The sequence below is a fragment of the Anoplopoma fimbria genome, chromosome 10 (assembly GCF_027596085.1).
Source record: "Anoplopoma fimbria isolate UVic2021 breed Golden Eagle Sablefish chromosome 10, Afim_UVic_2022, whole genome shotgun sequence".
Classification (NCBI taxonomy): Eukaryota; Metazoa; Chordata; class Actinopteri; order Perciformes; family Anoplopomatidae; genus Anoplopoma; species Anoplopoma fimbria.
This window is the reverse complement of record NC_072458.1, coordinates 24,804,255-24,822,955: the sequence shown is the minus strand read 5'-3', so window position 1 is coordinate 24,822,955 and position 18,701 is coordinate 24,804,255. Positions and strand designations below refer to the sequence as shown.

General features: G+C 43.7%; 1 protein-coding gene and 2 long non-coding RNA genes across 3 annotated transcripts; all 3 read left to right on the top strand.

The window, feature by feature from the left end:
- The first annotated feature begins 263 nt into the window (after positions 1-263).
- Positions 264-13,086, top strand: LOC129097006 (putative lysozyme-like protein). The gene is made up of 8 exons (XM_054605677.1): positions 264-297; positions 7,069-7,098; positions 7,514-7,576; positions 7,783-7,830; positions 8,572-8,643; positions 9,887-10,012; positions 12,757-12,783; positions 12,989-13,086. Exons 3-8 carry the CDS (start codon positions 7,531-7,533, stop codon positions 13,084-13,086), a joined length of 417 nt encoding a protein of 138 aa, XP_054461652.1. The 5' UTR covers positions 264-297; positions 7,069-7,098; positions 7,514-7,530.
- Positions 13,087-13,367: 281 nt separating this feature from the next.
- On the top strand, positions 13,368-13,673 carry LOC129096779 (uncharacterized). The gene is made up of 3 exons (XR_008531496.1): positions 13,368-13,423; positions 13,508-13,534; positions 13,654-13,673. It is a non-coding gene; the product is annotated as an uncharacterized LOC129096779 (long non-coding RNA).
- A 330-nt stretch (positions 13,674-14,003) lies between these two features.
- Positions 14,004-18,493, top strand: LOC129097771 (uncharacterized). The gene is made up of 4 exons (XR_008531525.1): positions 14,004-14,053; positions 14,199-14,249; positions 17,534-17,578; positions 18,197-18,493. It is a non-coding gene; the product is annotated as an uncharacterized LOC129097771 (long non-coding RNA).
- Positions 18,494-18,701: the final 208 nt, after the last annotated feature.

Sequence of the window (18,701 nt, the reverse complement as noted above, 5' to 3'; positions counted from 1 at the left end):
GTAGCTTTTACTTCCTGTCTTCATCATGAAACATCATCATCATCATCGTCAGTCATGAATCAGATAGGAATCAACAGTTTCATCTTGTTCAAATGTTGAAATGAAACTTCTGTGTTCGGTTATGAATGAAAGATGAATGATTATTAACTTTTTAGTTCTCTGGTTGATGAAGGGTTAGGGTTAGGGTTAGGGTTAGGGTTAGGGTTAGTCCTGTTGAAGAAGTGAGGGAATGTTCTTCTAAACCCATTTATTTTTCAGCAGCTGGAAGTCAGAGCAGCTCAGCAGCTTCCCAACCAGGTAATCAATAACCTCCTAACCCTGAACCTCCTAACTCTGAACCTCCTAACCCTGAACCTCCTAACTCTGAACCTTCTAACCCTAAACATCCTAACCCTGAACCTCCTAACCCTGAACCTTCTAACCCTGAACCTCCTAACCCTGAACCTCCTAACCCTGAACCTCCTAACTCTGAACCTCCTAACTCTGAACCTTCTAACCCTGAACCTCCTAACCCTGAACCTCCTAACTCTGAACCTTCTAACCCTGAACCTCCTAACCCTGAACCTCCTAACTCTGAACCTTCTAACCCTGAACCTCCTAACCCTGAACCTCCTAACTCTGAACCTCCTAACCCTGAACCTCCTAACCCTGAACCTCCTAACTCTGAACCTTCTAACCCTGAACCTCCTAACCCTGAAACTCCTAACCCTGAACCTCCTAACTCTGAACCTTCTAACCCTGAACCTCCTAACTCTGAACCTCCTAACCCTGAACCTCCTAACTCTGAACCTTCTAACCCTGAACCTCCTAACCCTGAAACTCCTAACCCTGAACCTCCTAACTCTGAACCTTCTAACCCTGAACCTCCTAACTCTGAACCTCCTAACCCTGAACCCTCCTAACCCTAAACATCCTAACCCTGAACCTCCTAACTCTGAACCTCCTAACCCTGAACCTCCTAACTCTGAACCTCCTAACCCTGAACCTCCTAACCCTGAACCTCCTAACCCTGAACCCTTCTAACCCTGAACCCCTTAACCCTAAACCCTAACCCTGAACCTCCGTTCCCCTTAGTCTAAACCCTAAACGCTGAACCTGAACAATCTCCTGTTGCACATGAATCTCACTGGAGAACTAGACCACAAGATTCTTGAACTCCAAACCAGAGGATCAATCCACTGTCTTACACCATGAACACAAACCTGGAGGTGGGACAGATCTCTTAACGCTCGCGGCAAACCGCCCCCGTTCGTTGTGAAGGTCACGTTCTGCAGTGACCAATAGAACCACATCATCTGCAAAGATCCCTGACCTCTAGAGACACACTGTCCCTGACCTCTAGAGACACTGTCCCTGACCACTAGAGACACTGTCCCTGACCTCTAGAGACACTGTCCCTGACCACTAGAGACACTGTCCCCGACCTCTAGAGACACACTGTCCCTGACCTCTAGAGACACACTGTCCCTGACCTCTAGAGACACTGTCCCCGACCTCTAGAGACACTGTCCCTGACCTCTAGAGACACACTGTCCCTGACCTCTAGAGACACTGTCCCTGACCTCTTGAGACACTGTCCCCGACCTCTAGAGACACTGTCCCTGACCTCTTGAGACACTGGGTACATCCCAAGTCTCTTATTTGTCATTTCCTCGCTCCTCACTCCTCATTTGAACCGGAAATCATTCGACGCCGCCATATTTGTTGTGAGGGCTGACACGCCCCCTCGTTGTTATTATTATTATATTCCTTTATTGATCCCCATGGGGGAAATTTGAGTGTTGCAGCAGCTCAACTACACAGACACAGACAGAAAGAGCTGCCCAGCTGCCACAGTTCCTCATGGAGAGGGTGAGAGGGATTGTCCAGGATGGCTCTGAGTTTGGCCTTCATCCTCCTCTCACCCACTGACTCCAGACTGTCCAGCTCCAGACCACCACAGAGCTGGCTCTCCACACCAGCTTATTAAGTTTGTTGGCATCTCCAGTCCTGATGCCACCACCCCAGCACGCTACAGCGAAGAAGAGGGCGCTGGCTACCACAGACTGGTAGAAGAAGAGGGCACTGGTTACCACAGACTGGTAGAAGAAGAGGGCACTGGTTACCACAGACTGGTAGAAGAAGAAGAGGGCGCTGGTTACCACAGACTGGTAGAAGAAGAGGGCACTGGTTACCACAGACTGGTAGAAGAAGAGGGCACTGGCTACCACAGACTGGTAGAATGCCTTGAGCAGTTTATTGCACACATTGAAGGACCTCAGCCTCCTCAGGAAGAACAGCCTGCTCTGTCCTTTCCTGTAGAGGGCGTCAGTGTTGTGTGTCCAGTCCAGTTTATTGTTTATCTGCACCCCAAGGTACTTGTAGGACTCAACCCTCTCCACTTCCCCTCCCTGAATGAAAACAGGGACAGGGGGGCTTCTGTTCCTCTGGTAGTCCACCACAAGCTCCTTGGTCTTGCTGATGTTGAGCTTCAGGTGGTTGTTGCTGCACCATGTGATGAAGCTCTCAATCAGTCCTCTGTACTCCTCCTCGTTGTCCCTGGTGATACATCCAACAATGGAGGTGGCAGGAACCAGAGTTGAAGCGGAAGTCCGAGGTGTAGAGAGTGAAGAGGAACGGTGCCAGTACAGTTCCTTGGGGTGCGCCGGTGTTGCTGATCACAGACTCAGAGACACAGCCATCCACCCTGACGTACTGTGGCCGGCCTGTGAGGTAGTCTGTGATCCAGGAAGTGGTGTCGGGGTGCAGGTTCATCTCCAGAAGCTTCTCTCTCAGTAAGGAGGGCTGGATGGTGTTGAAAGCACTGGAGAAGTCAAAGAACATGACTCTCACAGTGCTTCCCAGCTTCCAGGTGAGAGAGGGCCTTGTGCGTCAGGTAGATGATGGAGTCCTCCACCCCGATGTGTGGCAGATAGGCGAACTGTAGTGGGTCCAGGAAAGCTGTAAGCTGGGTCCTCAGGTGCCGCAGAACCAGTCTCTCCAGGGTCTTCATGACATGTGATGTCAGGGCCACAGGTCTGTAGTCATTAAGACCGCTGGGACGACTCTTCTTCGGCACCGGGACGATGCAGGACGTCTTCCAGATTGTGGGCACCTTCTTCAACCTCAGGGAGAGATTGAAGAGGTGCCTGAGAGGAGCTGCCAGCTGTCCAGCACACACTCTCAGCAACCTAGGGCTGCTGTCATCAGGTCCACTGGCTTTGCTTATCTGATGCCTGGAGAGCTGATGCTGTACCTGGATGGGGGTGAAGGTGGGGCTGGGTGGTGAGGGGGTTTGAAGGGAGCTGTGAGCTCCTGGCCGTGGGTGAACAGTTGTAGGGGGGGATGGGGGGAGTGATGGGCTGTCCTGGTCCACTGGTGTGGAGATGTTGGTCTGGAGAGGGCTAGTGGGTGAGGGGGGGGCATCCTCTGGTCCTAACAGTCTGCTGAGAGAGGGGGAGGTGGCAGAGGTGTAGATGGAAGGGGGAGCAGAGACTCCAGCAGAGGTGTGAATGGGGGAAGAGGTGTTAGGTGGAGACCTAGCCTCACTATCGGAGCACACCGGGGTGGGGGTAGTGTCGAACCTATTGAAGAATAGGTTGAGCTCCGATGTGAGTGCTAGGTCACCCTGTACTCCAGATGAAGGCAGACTGCAGCCTGTCATCATTTTCATCCCATTCCACACCTCTTTAGTGTTGTTCTGTCCCATCTTAGCCTCGATCTTCTCCCTGTAGCTGTTCTTAGCCTCTCTCAGCTTTCTCTTCAGCTCCTTCTGAACAGCCCGAAGTTCCCCTCTGTCCTTAGCCATGAAGGCCCTCTTCTTCCTGTTGAGAAGGCCCTTCAACTCTTTGCTGATCCACGGCTTGTTGTTGTGGTAGCAGCGGACCTTCTTTGCTGGCACAATGGTGTCCTCACAGAAGTGAATGTAGTCTGTGACGCAACGAGAGAGGCCCTCGATGTCCTCCCTGTAGTCCTCCTGGAACAGTTCCCAGTTTGTGACCTGAAAACACTCCTGGAGGGTCTCCTCGGCATCCTCCGACCAAACCTTCACAGTCCTTGTGCTGGCTGCCTGTTGCATAGCCAGTGGCTTGTAGGTGGCCACAAGTTCTATTAGGTTATGGTCAGATTCACCGAGGGGGGGGAGGGCAGAGGAGCTGTAGGCCCCCTTTACATTCACGTAAAAGAGGTCCAGGATCTTGTTCTCTCTCGTTGCAACACTGACATACTGTTTAAAGTTGGTCAGGACAGGAGAGAGGGAGACATGGTTAAAGTCCCCGCTGATCATCATGAGTGAGTTGGGATGTTGAGTCTGAAGCCCCGCTGTAACAGAGTGGATGACGTCACTCGCGCTCCTCTGCAGCTGATGGTGGGATGTAAACAATAACAGCAATGTGTGAGTACTCCCGGTAGATAGTAGGATCCAAACCCACCGCCAGGAGCTCAATGTCGGGAGTGCAGATACACTCCTTCACAGTGACATGGCCGGGATTACACCATTTAGAGTTGACAAAGACAGCAAGACCTCCTCCTCTCTTCTTACCACTCTGTTTCCCTCTGTCCGCCCGAACTAGCGTGAAGCCGGCTGGTTCAGCAGACTGTCCGGTATCTTCCCGTGCAGCCATGTCTCCGTGAAGCAGAGCAGACTACACTCCCTGTAGGCCCGCTGGTTGCTCACCAATGCTGACAGTTCATCCACTTTGTTAGCGAGGGACCTCACATTCCCCATAATGACCGTGGGGAGAAAAGGTTTAACTCTCCTGTCCCCCTCCATCCTCTCCCGGAGCCTCACTCCGGCTCTTTTTCCTCGACGGGGTTGTCTCCATATGGCGTCGGGTATGCGGGCACCGGCTCCGCTCCGGTAGCGCAGAAGCTCGTCGCGGGTGTAGGTCAGCATGATTAAAAGTTCCAGTTGTGTGCAGAGAAAGGGGAAAAAACGCTACAACTAAAACGCTGAAGCAGGAACATACAATTACCAAAAAAAGAAGACAACAACGAATAAAAATAGTAGAAAAAATACAAAAGTAGCAAAGCTGGTAGAGAGCTGCTGCGACAGGCTGCCGACCTCTGGCGCCATCTTTAATCTATATACAGTGGGGCAAAAAAGTATTTAGTCAGCCACCAATTGTGCAAGTTCTCCCACTTAAAAAGATGAGAGACGCCTGTAATTTTCATCATAGGTACACTTCAACTATGAGAGACAGAATGGGGGGAAAGAATCCAGGAAATCACATTGTAGGATTTTTAATGAATTAATTGGTAAATTCCTCTGTAAAATAAGTATTTGGTCACCTACAAACAAGCAAGATTTCTGGCTCTCACAGACCTGTAACTTCTTCTTTAAGAGGCTCCTCTGTCCTCCACTCGTTACCTGTATTAATGGCACCTGTTTGAACTTGTTATCAGTATAAAAGACACCTGTCCACAACCTCAAACAGTCACACTCCAAACTCCACTATGGCCAAGACCAAAGAGCTGTCAAAGGACACCAGAAACAAAACTGTAGACCTGCACCAGGCTGGGAAGACTGAATCTGCAATAGGTAAGCAGCTTGGTGTGAAGAAATCAACTGTGGGAGCAATTATTAGAAAATGGAAGACATACAAGACCACTGATAATCTCCCTCGATCTGGGGCTCCACGCAAGATCTCACCCCGTGGGGCCAAATGATCACAAGAACGGTGAACAAAACTCCCAGAACCACACAGGGGACCTAGTGAATGACCTGCAGAGAGCTGGGACCAAAGTAACAAAGGCTACCATCAGTAACACACTACGCCGCCAGGGACTCAAACCCTGCAGTGCCAGACGTGTCCCCCTGCTTAAGCCAGTACATGTCCAGGCCCGTCTGAAGTTTGCTAGAGAGCATTTGGATGATCCAGAAGAGGATTGGGAGAATGTCATATGGTCAGATGAAACCAAAATAGAACTTTTTGGTAAAAACTCAGCTCGTGGTGTTTGGAGGAGAAAGAATGCCGAGTTGCATCCAAAGAACACCATACCTACTGTGAAGCATGGGGGTGGAAACATCATGCTTTGGGGCTGTTTTTCTGCAAGGGGACCAGGACGACTGATCCGTGGAAAGAATGAATGGGGCCATGTATCGTGAGACTTTGAGTGAAAACCTCCTTCCATCAGCAAGGGCATTGAAGATGAAACGTGGCTGGGTCTTTCAGCATGACAATGATCCCAAACACACCGCCCGAGCAACGAAGGAGTGGCTTCGTAAGAAGCATCTCAAGGTCCTGGAGTGGCCTAGCCAGTCTCCAGATCTCAACCCCATATAAAATGTGTGGAGGGAGTTGAAAGTCCGTGTTGCCCAGCGACAGCCCCAAAACATCACTGCTCTAGAGGAGGTCTGCATGGAGGAATGGGCCAAAATACCAGCAACAGTGTGTGAAAAGCTTGTGAAGACTTACAGGAAACGTTTGACCTCTGTCATTGCCAACAAAGGGTATAGAACAAAGTATTGAGATGAACTTTTGTTATTGACCAAATACTTATTTTCCACCATAATTTGCAAATATATTCTTTAAAAGTCAGACAATGTGATTTTCAGGAATTTTCTCATTCTGTCTCTCATAGTTGAAGTGTACCTATGATGAAAATTACAGGCCTCTCATCTTTTTAAGTGGGAGAACTTGCACAATTGGTGGCTGACTAAATACTTTTTTGCCCCACTGTATATTGTTCATCAATTATCTGATTGGACGCTGCAGCCAATCGTACTGATCTGATATAGCTCATCATCACTGGAGATTAATACCAGAGTGATGACAGATCACAGATCGAACAGATCTCAAAGATCTCAAAGATTTCAAAACATACAGACGTTAATAATTAATAAATAAGACAAACGCATTTCGCCGGTAGAAATCGGTTCTGCGCTTATGCATATGCACTTTGTTAAAGAGGTAACAGGCTGCAGAGAGAAATACATTTCTACTCTGGCAGTGATGATTATTTTGTGTCTATATTAATATTAGTACAGTGATCATGTGATGACAACACACATGACGTGAAGCAGCGATAGGTCTGTGTCATGTGATGACATCTCATCAATTTCATTTAAACTTGTGTTTGTGTCGGCAGGTTCTGACGGAGTTGACTCAGAGTCCAACGGTAAATTAAAAATGACTTCCAATAAATGCTGATCAATAACTTACTGATACACTGCACACACACACACACACACACACACACACACACACACACATACACACACATACATACACACGCGCACACACACACACACACACACACACACACACACACACACACACACACACACACACACACACATACATACACACGCGCACACACACGCACACACACACACACACACACACACACATACATGCAAACACATACACACACACACACACACATACATACACACACATACACACACACACACACACACACACACACACACACACACACACACACACACACACACACACACACACACACACACACACACACACACACACACACACACACACACACACATATTGACTCTTATTTGTGTTTTTAGGTAACGGACAGAAGCTGATGAACGGAGGGGGGGCAGGAGGGGGCGGAATGGACAGTCAGACAGGTGAGCTAAAGGGGGCGGGGCTACAGGTGGAAACCAAATGAAATTAAAGGAAATCTAGTCGGTCGGCTCACTGATTTCTCTCTTTGTTTACCTGTCTGTTTCTGAATCTGTCTCTCTTTATTTTTACCTTTCTGTCTGTTTACCTGTCTCTCTTTCTGCTTATCTGTCTGTCTATTTACCTGTCTCTCTCTCTCTCTCTCTCTCAGGTATATTGGGTTCATTTGGGGGCGGAGTTTCTCACTGGGAATTTACAGGTGAGTGTCCAGGTGAGGTCTGTAACTTAAAACATATTAAGAGTTATATATAAAGTATTTACACTAAATACAAATTATAAAGAGTTTTATATAAAGCGTATACACTAAATACAAATTATAAAGAGTTTTATATAAAGCATAAACAATAAATACATATTATAAAGAGTTTTATATAAAGCATATATACTAAATACATATGACAGAGTTTTATATAAAGCGTATACAATAAATACATATTATAAAGAGTTTTATATAAAGCATATATACTAAATACATATGATAGAGTTTTATATAAAGCATAAACAATAAATACATATTATAAAGAGGTATAAAGGACGGATGTCACAGTTATCTGGATGTCAAACCTTCCTCCAGGAATCTTTTTGTTATGTTTGATCCTAAATTGAAATTTGAACACCATGTCAAGAAATCATTTTCTTTCATCTGCATAAATTAGACCATTGTTAACAGCTTTAAATTAAGAACGTAACCTTCATGCTCACCCTTCATATATCCCTGTGTGGACTTTAGATCAACCGGTCAGCAGTTTGGTTTGTCAATTAGGAAGTTCATTTTCCTTTTGTTTGTTAGCTGTGTTTTTTAAACTGTTTAACTTGTTTAACATAACTTAATGTTTATTTTAAGTTATGTTGCACATCATCAGAATCAACTTCATCACTAATCAGTTGTGATTATTGATTGATTGATTATTGATCAGTCTTCTTCTTGTACGTGTTTTAGCAATAATTTCGGATGTGACAGAAGTTCCGTCTGCAGATCAGAACAGCGGTTCCAGTCTGGACTCACTTGCAGGTATTGACCCCGCACACAGGTGGGATGTGGTCCACCAACATGTGTCATGTGACCCCGCCCACAGGTGTGATGTAGTCCACCAACAGGTGTTATGTGACCCCGCCCACAGGTGTGATGTAGTCCACCAACAGGTGTTACAGGTGTGATGTAGTCCACCAACAGGTGTTATGAGACCCCGCCCACAGGTGTGATGTAGTCCACCAACAGGTGTTATGAGACCCCGCCCACAGGTGTGATGTAGTCCACCAACAGGTGTCATGTGACCCACAGGTGTGATGTAGTCCACCACAGGTGGATGTGGTCCACCAACAGGTGGGATGTGTCATGTGACCCCGTCCACCCACAGGTGTTATGTGACCCCGCCCACAGGTGTGATGTAGTCCACCAACAGGTGTTATGAGACCCCGCCCACAGGTGTGATGTAGTCCACCAACAGGTGTCATGTGACCCACCCACAGGTGTGATGTAGTCCACCAACAGGTGTTATGAGACCCCGCCCACAGGTGTGATGTAGTCCACCAACAGGTGTCATGTGACCCCACCCACAGGTGTGATGTAGTCCACCAACAGGTGTCATGTGACCCCCACCCACAGGTGTGATGTAGTCCACCAACAGGTGTCATGTGACCCCGCCCACAGGTGGGATGTGGTCCACCAACATGTGTCATGTGACCCCGCCCACAGGTGGGATGTGGCCCACCAACAGGTGTTATGAGACCCCGCCCACAGGTGTGATGTAGTCCACCAACAGGTGTTATGAGACCCCACCCACAGGTGTGATGTAGTCCACCAACAGGTGTCATGTGACCCACCCACAGGTGTGATGTAGTCCACTAACAGGTCTCATGATACCATCAACAGCATCGGCAGCAGTTTGACTGGTTTTAAATCTGGGAACCTAAAACTCAAAATCACACATAGCTCAAACCATCAGGTGGCTCCTCTGGTAGAGCGGGTCCTTACCGCTGCAGGTTTGAGTCCGACCCGCAGCCAAAAGACCATTTAAAGAGATACTAAGCCCCCAAAGCCCCTTTTCATCTGAAAAGCAGTGATTACTGGTGTTGGTGATGGATTCAGGTCTAAATGTTGTTAGTGCAGGAAGTGGTGACACTTTAAGGATGAGTATGAAGACACGCCTCCTTTAATGGAGTTTATCTTGTCTCTGATAAACAGATAAGGAAGATTAAACTCACTTGTTGTGACTCTCCTTTCTCTGCTCTCCTTCCTTCATCCTGGTGTGAAGATCCTCCTCATCACTCTGACATCAGCATCGACCAATCAGGACCAGACCAAAGCTCTCTGAGCTCGGGGCCTGACCAATCCCTCTCCAGCTCTGTCTCAGGCTCCTCCCACTCTGTGGCCCAGGAAGGTTAGTATAAAAAATACTTTTACTCTGAAACACAGAAAGACATTTATTCTGTTTATCTCTTTTCTAGTCTTCAGAGCACTCAAAGCTCTTTAACTCTTCATGTCATCATTCATCCATTCACCTGTTCACACCTGTACACACATACTTTTAAACACCTGTTCACACCTGTTCACACCTGTTCACACCTGTTCACACATGTTCATACTTTTACACACCTGTTCATACTTGTTCATACATGTTCATACCTGTTCATACCTGTTCTCACCTGTGCTCACCTGTTTACACCTGTTCTCACCTGTTCTCACCTGTGCTCACCTGTTCATACCTGTGCTCACCTTACAAACTTAATTTCGACTCTCTATGTGTTGTAGCGACCAGTTGTCAGAAGCATTACATCCTCACCACCTGACAAGAGTTCATTCATGTTTCCCACGGTCGACGCCCACAATCATCCAGTTATCCAATCACAGCCCTCTGCATCGTAGTAGTGGACTCTAAAAGAAGGGTGAGGGTTATAATCCACATCGTAGTAGTGGACTCTAAAAGAAGGGTGAGGGTTATTATTCAATTCAATTCAATTCAATTCAGTTTATTTTGTATAGCCCAGAATCACAAATTACAAATTTGCCTCAGAGGGCTTTACAGTCTGTACACATGTGACATCCTCTGTCCTTACACCCTCACCTCCTCTGTCCTTAGACCCTCACATCCTCTGTCCTTACACCCTCACCTCCTCTGTCCTTAGACCCTCACATCCTCTGTCCTTAGACCCTCACATCCTCTGTCCTTAGACCCTCACATCCTCTGTCCTTAGACCCTCACATCCTCTGTCCCGGGACCCTCACATCGGCACAGGAAAAACTCCCCTAAAAAAAACCTTTAACAGGGAGAAAAAAGGAAGAAACCTCTGGGAGAACGACAGAGGAGGGATCCTTCTCCCAGGATGGACAGAATGCAATAGATGTCATGTGTACAGAATGAACAGCATAACAGAGATACAACACATTCAATGTTTATGACATAAATTATTCATATAATAAGAGTAGTAAGCAGAGTAACGAAGGAAAGAAAATAAGACTACTTATAATAACAGCAGCAATTATTATATTATAATTATGAAATAGGGAATAGTATTAGTAATGTGACTAATAATAATAATGGAAGTAGCAGTGGGTGTCAGGCGGGTCACAGCAGGAGGCACGACTACGGTCCAGGTACCACAACGATTCATGGAAACCTGCAAAGCTAGAAAGCAAAAAGGGCTTCAGGGTGGAAGCAAAGCTAATATGCGTAATGGTACAGGTAATAGTAATAGTAATGTGACTAATAATGATAATAATAATAGTAATGTGACTAATAATGATAGTGGTAGTAGCAGTGGGTGTCAGCATGGCCTCAGCAGGTGGCACAATGACAGTCCAGATATAACCCCGATTCCTGGGAACCTGCGAGGCGAGAAAGCACAAGAACTCCGAGGAAGAAGCAAAATCAGTAATGTGCATAAATAGGAGATTAATACATAAAGAAGGAGTGAGAGAAGAGGAGAGAGGAGCTCAGCGTATCCTAGGTAGTCCCCCGGCTGTCTAGGCATATAGCAGCATATCTAAACCTGGGGCTGGACCAACCTGAACCAGTCCTAACCTGAACCAGTCCTAACTATAAACCTGAACCAGTCCTAACTATAAACCTGAACCAGTCCTAACTATAAACCTGAACCAGTTCTAACTATAGACCTGAACCAGCCCTAACTATAAACCTGAACCAGCCCTAACTATAAACCTGAACCAGTCCTAACTATAAACCTGAACCAGTCCTAACTATAAACCTGAACCAGTCCTAACTATAAACCTGAACCAGTCCTAACTATAAGTGCTATCAGAAAGGAAGGTCTTAAGCCTGCTCTTAGTGGTGAGTGTGTCTGCCCCCCGGACTGAAACTGGAACCTGGTTCCACAGAAGAGGAGCCTGATAACTGAAGGCTCTGGCTCCCATCCTACTTTTATATCCTCTAGGAACCACAAGTAACCCTGCATTGATGGAGCGCAGCTCTCTAGTTGGGTAATATGGAACTATAAGTTCCTTAAGATAAGACGGTGCCTGGCCAGTTAGAGCTTTGTAGGTGAGTAGAAGAATTTTAAATTCTATTCTTGATTTAACAGGGAGCCAGTGCAGAGAAGCTAATACTGGAGTAATATGATCTCTTTTCTTAGTTTTTGTTAGAACACATTGTAGGAGTGGACTCTAAAAGAAGGGTGAGGGTTATAAAATGATAAAGGAACCCTAAAACCCAGATTGGAGTTTTTGAGTTGTTTTTCTTTTATGAGTGATACTGGATTGGACTGAATGGTTTGAGTTGTGAAAAAACACCAAACGGAATCTGTACCAAGTGGACTGAACTTTAAGACTGTGGGTCACACACACACACACACACACACACACACACACACACACACACACACACACACACACACACACACACACACACACACACACACACACACACACACACACTAATTGTTTTCTCCTCCATTTGAATTCCTGTCTTGAAAGTTGAACTGAGTTGTTGTCTATTTGTTTATGCAGCGCTGTTTATGGTGACATATTTCGTACTATTTACTTCATTGTTTGTATAGTTGACTGACTTGACCTCTTTCCATTCATAATTATTATTTGTTATTTTGCTGTTACAGTGTGGCTGCTTTAATTATATTTAATCCTCTGATATTTGTATTTTTGTCCTCACAGGTGCAGCGGACTCACCTGACGCTACCGGTAAGACTGAGATTATTGTCACACTAATAATAAACTTCTGTGGTATTTAGCATGAATTACATCTATTCATCTTTTTGATTATATGCCCACTGTACTTCATTCATGTAATATATCAAAAACAATAAAGTTTTATTTGATTTGATTGTTGAATGATGAGTCGGAGCGTGTTGAAGGCTGTGATTGGCTGGCACTTTGTCTTTCTAAGGAAACGGTCGACAGACTCTGCTGACGAACACAAATGCAGGTAAACGATTATTGATTATCAGTCTGTTCCTTTTGTTGACGGGAGCTTTGACTCAATAACTTGATGGATTAATGAATTAATGAATTCATAGATTAATAATGTGATAACTTGATAACTTGATAAATTGATAACTTGATAACTTGATAACTTGATAAATTGATAACTTTATAACTTGATAAATTGATAACTTTATAACTTGATAAATTGATAACTTGATAACTTGATAACTTGATAAATTGATAACTTGATAAATTGATAACTTGATAAATTGATAAATTGATAAATTGATAACTTGATAACTTGATAAATCAATAACCGTTGACTAACTACTGAATGGGTCTGTAGAGATGATGTCATCAGGAGGGGCGGAGTCAGGTCTTCACATCGACTTCACAGGTGAGAGATAGAGACAGAATGACCGATCAATCAATACATTGATTAGCAGAAAGCTGACCGTGTTCTGATTGGTTCACGCTTCAGGTCTGGGACTCGGCCGTGACGTCACAGGTGAGACGTGTTGCTATGACAACCACACATCAACCACACATCGACAGCGTGTTTCATGTTTGTTTACCTGCGAGTCCTTAATTCACCTGTGGGCTCTCACTTCCTGTCACATGATCAAGTTACAGAGTCGCCCCCCGCAATCACCGACACAGACACACTGCAGACAGGTACACCTGTCTGTCTGTTCACCTGTCTGTCAGTCAGTCAGTCTGTATGTTAACCTGTCTGTCTTTTCACACTGTCTGTCTGTCTGTCTGTTCACCTGTCTAACACACACACCTGTCTGTATGTTCACCTGTCTAACACACTCCTGTTGTTGATTTTTGTTTTCACAGTTTCACATGGGTTCTCCCACACAGACCTGGTTTCCATGGCAACAGACTCCACTGGGACGTTCACAGGTAAGCCCCTCCCTCCAACATGGCTGACAGACAGGTCAGATGTCAAAGGTCAAAGCTGTTGTTAAACTGCTGGTGTTTGTAGTTTCAGCAGATCCGACAGGAACTCCATTCGACTCCAGTAAGTTACAATTATGTATTTATAATAATAGTCTTCTTCTACAGTAGAAATGTGTGTTGATGTGTGTGTGTGTGTGTGTGTGTGTGTGTGTGTGTGTGTGTGTGTGTGTGTGTGTGTGTGTGTGTGTGTGTGTGTGTGTGTGTAGGTGTGTTAGTTACAGGTCATCCAGCTGTGACCGATCACACACAGATGGCTGGTAAGTTTTACAAATGTTCAACAGATTGAAACAATCTATTCATCTAATATGAGTGTAAAGCCAGTTTAAAATGAATATCACACCCAACCGGTCCAGAACCGGTATTTAAAGGTTGGCATTTACCTTAACTAGTCTCATTAAAGGTTGACCTTGACTAGTCTCATTAAAGATTGACCTTAACTAGTCTCCTTTAGGGTTGACCTTAACTAGTCTCATTAAAGGTTGACCTTGACTAGTCTCATCAAAGGTTGACCTTAACTAATCTCCTTTAGGGTTGACCTTAACTAGTCTCATTAAAGGTTGACCTTAACTAGTCCCATTAAGGGTTTACCTTAACTAGTCTCCTTTAGGGTTGACCTTGACTAGTCTCATTAAAGATTGACCTTAACTAGTCTCCTTTAGGGTTGACCTTAACTAGTCTCATTAAAGATTGACCATACCTAGCCTCATTAAAGATTGACCTTAACTAGTCTCCTTTAGGGTTGACCTTAACTAGTCTCATTTAGGGTTGACCTTAACTAGTCTCATTAAATAATGAACTTAACTAATCTCATTAAATAATTAACTTAACTAGTCTCATTAAAGGTTGACATTAACTAGTCTCCCTTAGGGTTGACCTTAACTAGTCTCATTAAAGAATTAACTTAACTCGTCTCATTGAAGGTTGAACTTAACTAGTCTCATTAAAGGTTGACCTTAACAAGTCTCCTTTAGGGTTGACCTTAACTAGTCCCATTAAGGGTTTACCTTAACTAGTCTCCTTTAGGGTTGACCTTAACTAGTCTCCTTTAGGGATGAACTTAACTAGTCTCATTAAAGGTTGAGCTTAACTAGTCTCATTAAAGGTTGACCTTAACTAGTCTCATTTAGGGTTGACCTTAACTAGTCTCATTAAATAATGAACTTAACTAGTCTCCTTTAGGGTTGACCTTAACTAGTCTCATTAAAGGTTGACCTTGACTAGTCTCATCAAAGGTTGACCTTAACTAATCTCCTTTAGGGTTGACCTTAACTAGTCTCATTAAAGGTTGACCTTAACTAGTCCCATTAAGGGTTGACCTTAACTAGTCTCCTTTAGGGTTGACCTTGACTAGTCTCATTAAAGATTGACCTTAACTAGTCTCCTTTAGGGTTGACCTTAACTAGTCTCATTAAAGATTGACCATACCTAGCCTCATTAAAGATTGACCTTAACTAGTCTCCTTTAGGGTTGACCTTAACTAGTCTCATTTAGGGTTGACCTTAACTAGTCTCATTAAAGAATTAACTTAACTAGTCTCATTGAAGGTTGGGTTGACCTTAACTAGTCTCATTAAAGGTTGACCTTAACATTAGTCTAACTAGTCTCATTTAGGTTGTTGTCTCATTTAGGGTTGACCTTAACTAGCCTCATTAAAGATTGACCTTAACTAGTCTCATTAAATAATGAACTTAACTAATCTCATTAAATAATTAACTTAACTAGTCTCATTAAAGGTTGACATTAACTAGTCTCATTAAAGGTTGACCTTAACTAGTCTCCCTTAGGGTTGACCTTAACTAGTCTCATTAAAGAATGAACTAACTCGTCTCATTGAAGGTTGAACTTAACTAGTCTCATTAAAGGTTGACCTTAACAAGTCTCCTTTAGGGTTGACCTTAACTAGTCCCATTAAGGGTTTACCTTAACTAGTCTCCTTTAGGGTTGACCTTAACTAGTCTCCTTTAGGGATGAACTTAACTAGTCTCATTAAAGGTTGAGCTTAACTAGTCTCATTAAAGGTTGACCTTCATTAGTCTCATTTAGGGTTGACCTTAACTAGTGTCATTAAATAATGAACTTAACTAATCTCATTAAATAATTAACTTAACTAGTCTCATTAAAGGTTGACATTAACTAGTCTCCCTTAGGGTTGACCTTAACTACTCTAATCTCATTAAATAATTAACTTAACTAGTCTCATTAAAGGTTGACATTAAACTAGTCTCTATTTAGGGTTGACCTTAACTAGTCTCATTAAATAATGAACTTAACTAATCTCATTAAATAATTAACTTAACTAGTCTCATCAAAGGTTGACATTAACTAGTCTCCCTTAGGGTTGACCTTAACTAGTCTCATTAAAGAATTAACTTAACTCGTCTCATTGAAGGTTGAACTTAACTAGTCTCATTAAAGGTTGACCTTAACAAGTCTCCTTTAGGGTTGACCTTAACTAGTCTCCCTTAGGGTTGACCTTAACTAGTCTCATTAAAGAATGAACTTAACTCGTCTCATTGAAGGTTGAACTTAACTAGTCTCATTAAAGGTTGACCTTAACAAGTCTCCTTTAGGGTTGACCTTAACTAGTCTCATTAAAGGTTGACCTTAACTAGTCCCATTAAGGGTTTACCTTAACTAGTCTCCTTTAGGGTTGACCTTAACTAGTCTCCTTTAGGGATGAACTTAACTAGTCTCATTAAAGGTTGAGCTTAACTAGTCTCATTAAAGGTTGACCTTCACTAGTCTCATTTAGGGTTGATCTTAACTAGTCTCATTAAATAATGAACTTAACTAATCTCATTAAATAATGAACTTAACTAGTCTCATTAAAGGTTGACATTAACTAGTCTCCCTTAGGGTTGACCTTAACTACTCTCCCTTAGGGTTGACCTTAACTAGTCTCATTAAAGAATGAACTTAACTCGTCTCATTGAAGGTTGAACTTAACTAGTCTCATTAAAGGTTGACCTTAACAAGTCTCCTTTAGGGTTGACCTTAACTAGTCTCATTAAAGGTTGACCTTAACTAGTCTCCTTTAGGGATGAACTTAACTAGTCTCATTAAAGGTTGAGCTTAACTAGTCTCATTAAATAATGAACTTAACTAATCTCATTAAATAATTAACTTAACTAGTCTCATTAAAGGTTGACATTAACTAGTCTCCCTTAGGGTTGACCTTAACTACTCTCCCTTAGGGTTGACCTTAACTAGTCTCATTAAAGGTTGACCTTAACTAGTCTCATTAAAGGTTGAGCTTAACTATTGTCATTAAATGTTAACCTTAACTAGTCTCATTAAAGGTTGACCTTAACTAGTCTCATTAAAGGTTGACCTTAACTAGTCTCATTAAAGGTTGGCCTTAACTAGTCTCCATAAAAGTTGACCTTAACTATTCTCATTAAAGGTTGGCATTAACTAGTCTCCTTTAGGGCTGACCTTAACTAGTCTCATTCAGGTTCATGGTTTTAGTTGGTATCTCTCCAGAGATCAGGTGCTGAAGCCTTGTTCTTTCTGTTTTCTTGGTTCTGCTTGCTCTCTGCAGGTTCAGTCACTGAACAGTACAACCCATCTGGTCAGGGTCCTGAAGGTTCGTAAGCTCACTCTGACTTCTGCTTTAAGGTCTACGTCCTGTTCTCAGTCTGCTCCACCAACTGTTGTCACCAAGAACACTGTGATGTATTTGTGGTGTAGTGAACCCTGCTGTCTGATGGTTCCTCTTGTAACACTGTGATGTATTTGTGGTGTAGTGAACCCTGCTGTCTGATGGTTCCTCTTGTAACACTGTGATGTATTTGTGGTGTAGTGAACCCTGCTGTCTGATGGTTCCTCTTGTAACACTGTGATGTATTTGTGGTGTAGTGAACCCTGCTGTCTGATGGTTCCTCTTGTAACACTGTGATGTATTTGTGGTGTAGTGAACCCTGCTGTCTGATGGTTCCTCTTCTAACACTGTGATGTACTTATGGTGCAGTGAACCCTGCTGTCTGATGGTTCCTCTTATAGTAAAGGAACCCTGCTGTCTCATGGTTCCTCTTGTAACACTGATGTATTTATGGTATAGTGAACACTGCTGTCTGATGATTCCTCTTGTAACACTGTAAAACTGATGGCAGACACTACCACCTCCTATTAACTATATTTAATGAGAAGTTAATTTATAAAATAATCCAAGTGTAAGCAGGTAAATCTTGTTTTTGGGTTTCAGGTGCAGAAAATGTGGAATTGGAGGATACCTGCTGACTTCCACATAAAGCCGCAAGTTCGGTTCCTGCGCTATCGCTTCCAGTGTACCGACCAATCAGCATGGCCCAGGAAATCACCCCCCTCCCACTAGCTGCAGGCCATGCCCACTGAGCGTCAGCAGCTCATTGGTGTTTTTTTAAATATTTAAAACGTGGAATTCTGTTTATAGACGTTTATTTTGTTTAAGAGAAAAATAAGTAAAAATAAGATTTCAGTTAGGTTTTCATAAGTTTCTGTTTGACTTGATGTGATGTCAGCTGCACCGTCAGGATTGTAAACTTCTACAATAAATGTATTTGTCTATTTTGAACATCAAAATGCGAATTCGTCTTTTTTTCCAAAGCAATCAGTTTTTGTTTTGATAATCTAAATCTGATTGTTGGGATAAATGAGTCGGCTCAGTCTTCTGAGGTTTGATGCCAAGAGGAAAACTTCAGTTATGAAACATGAAGTCAGAGCTTCATGTG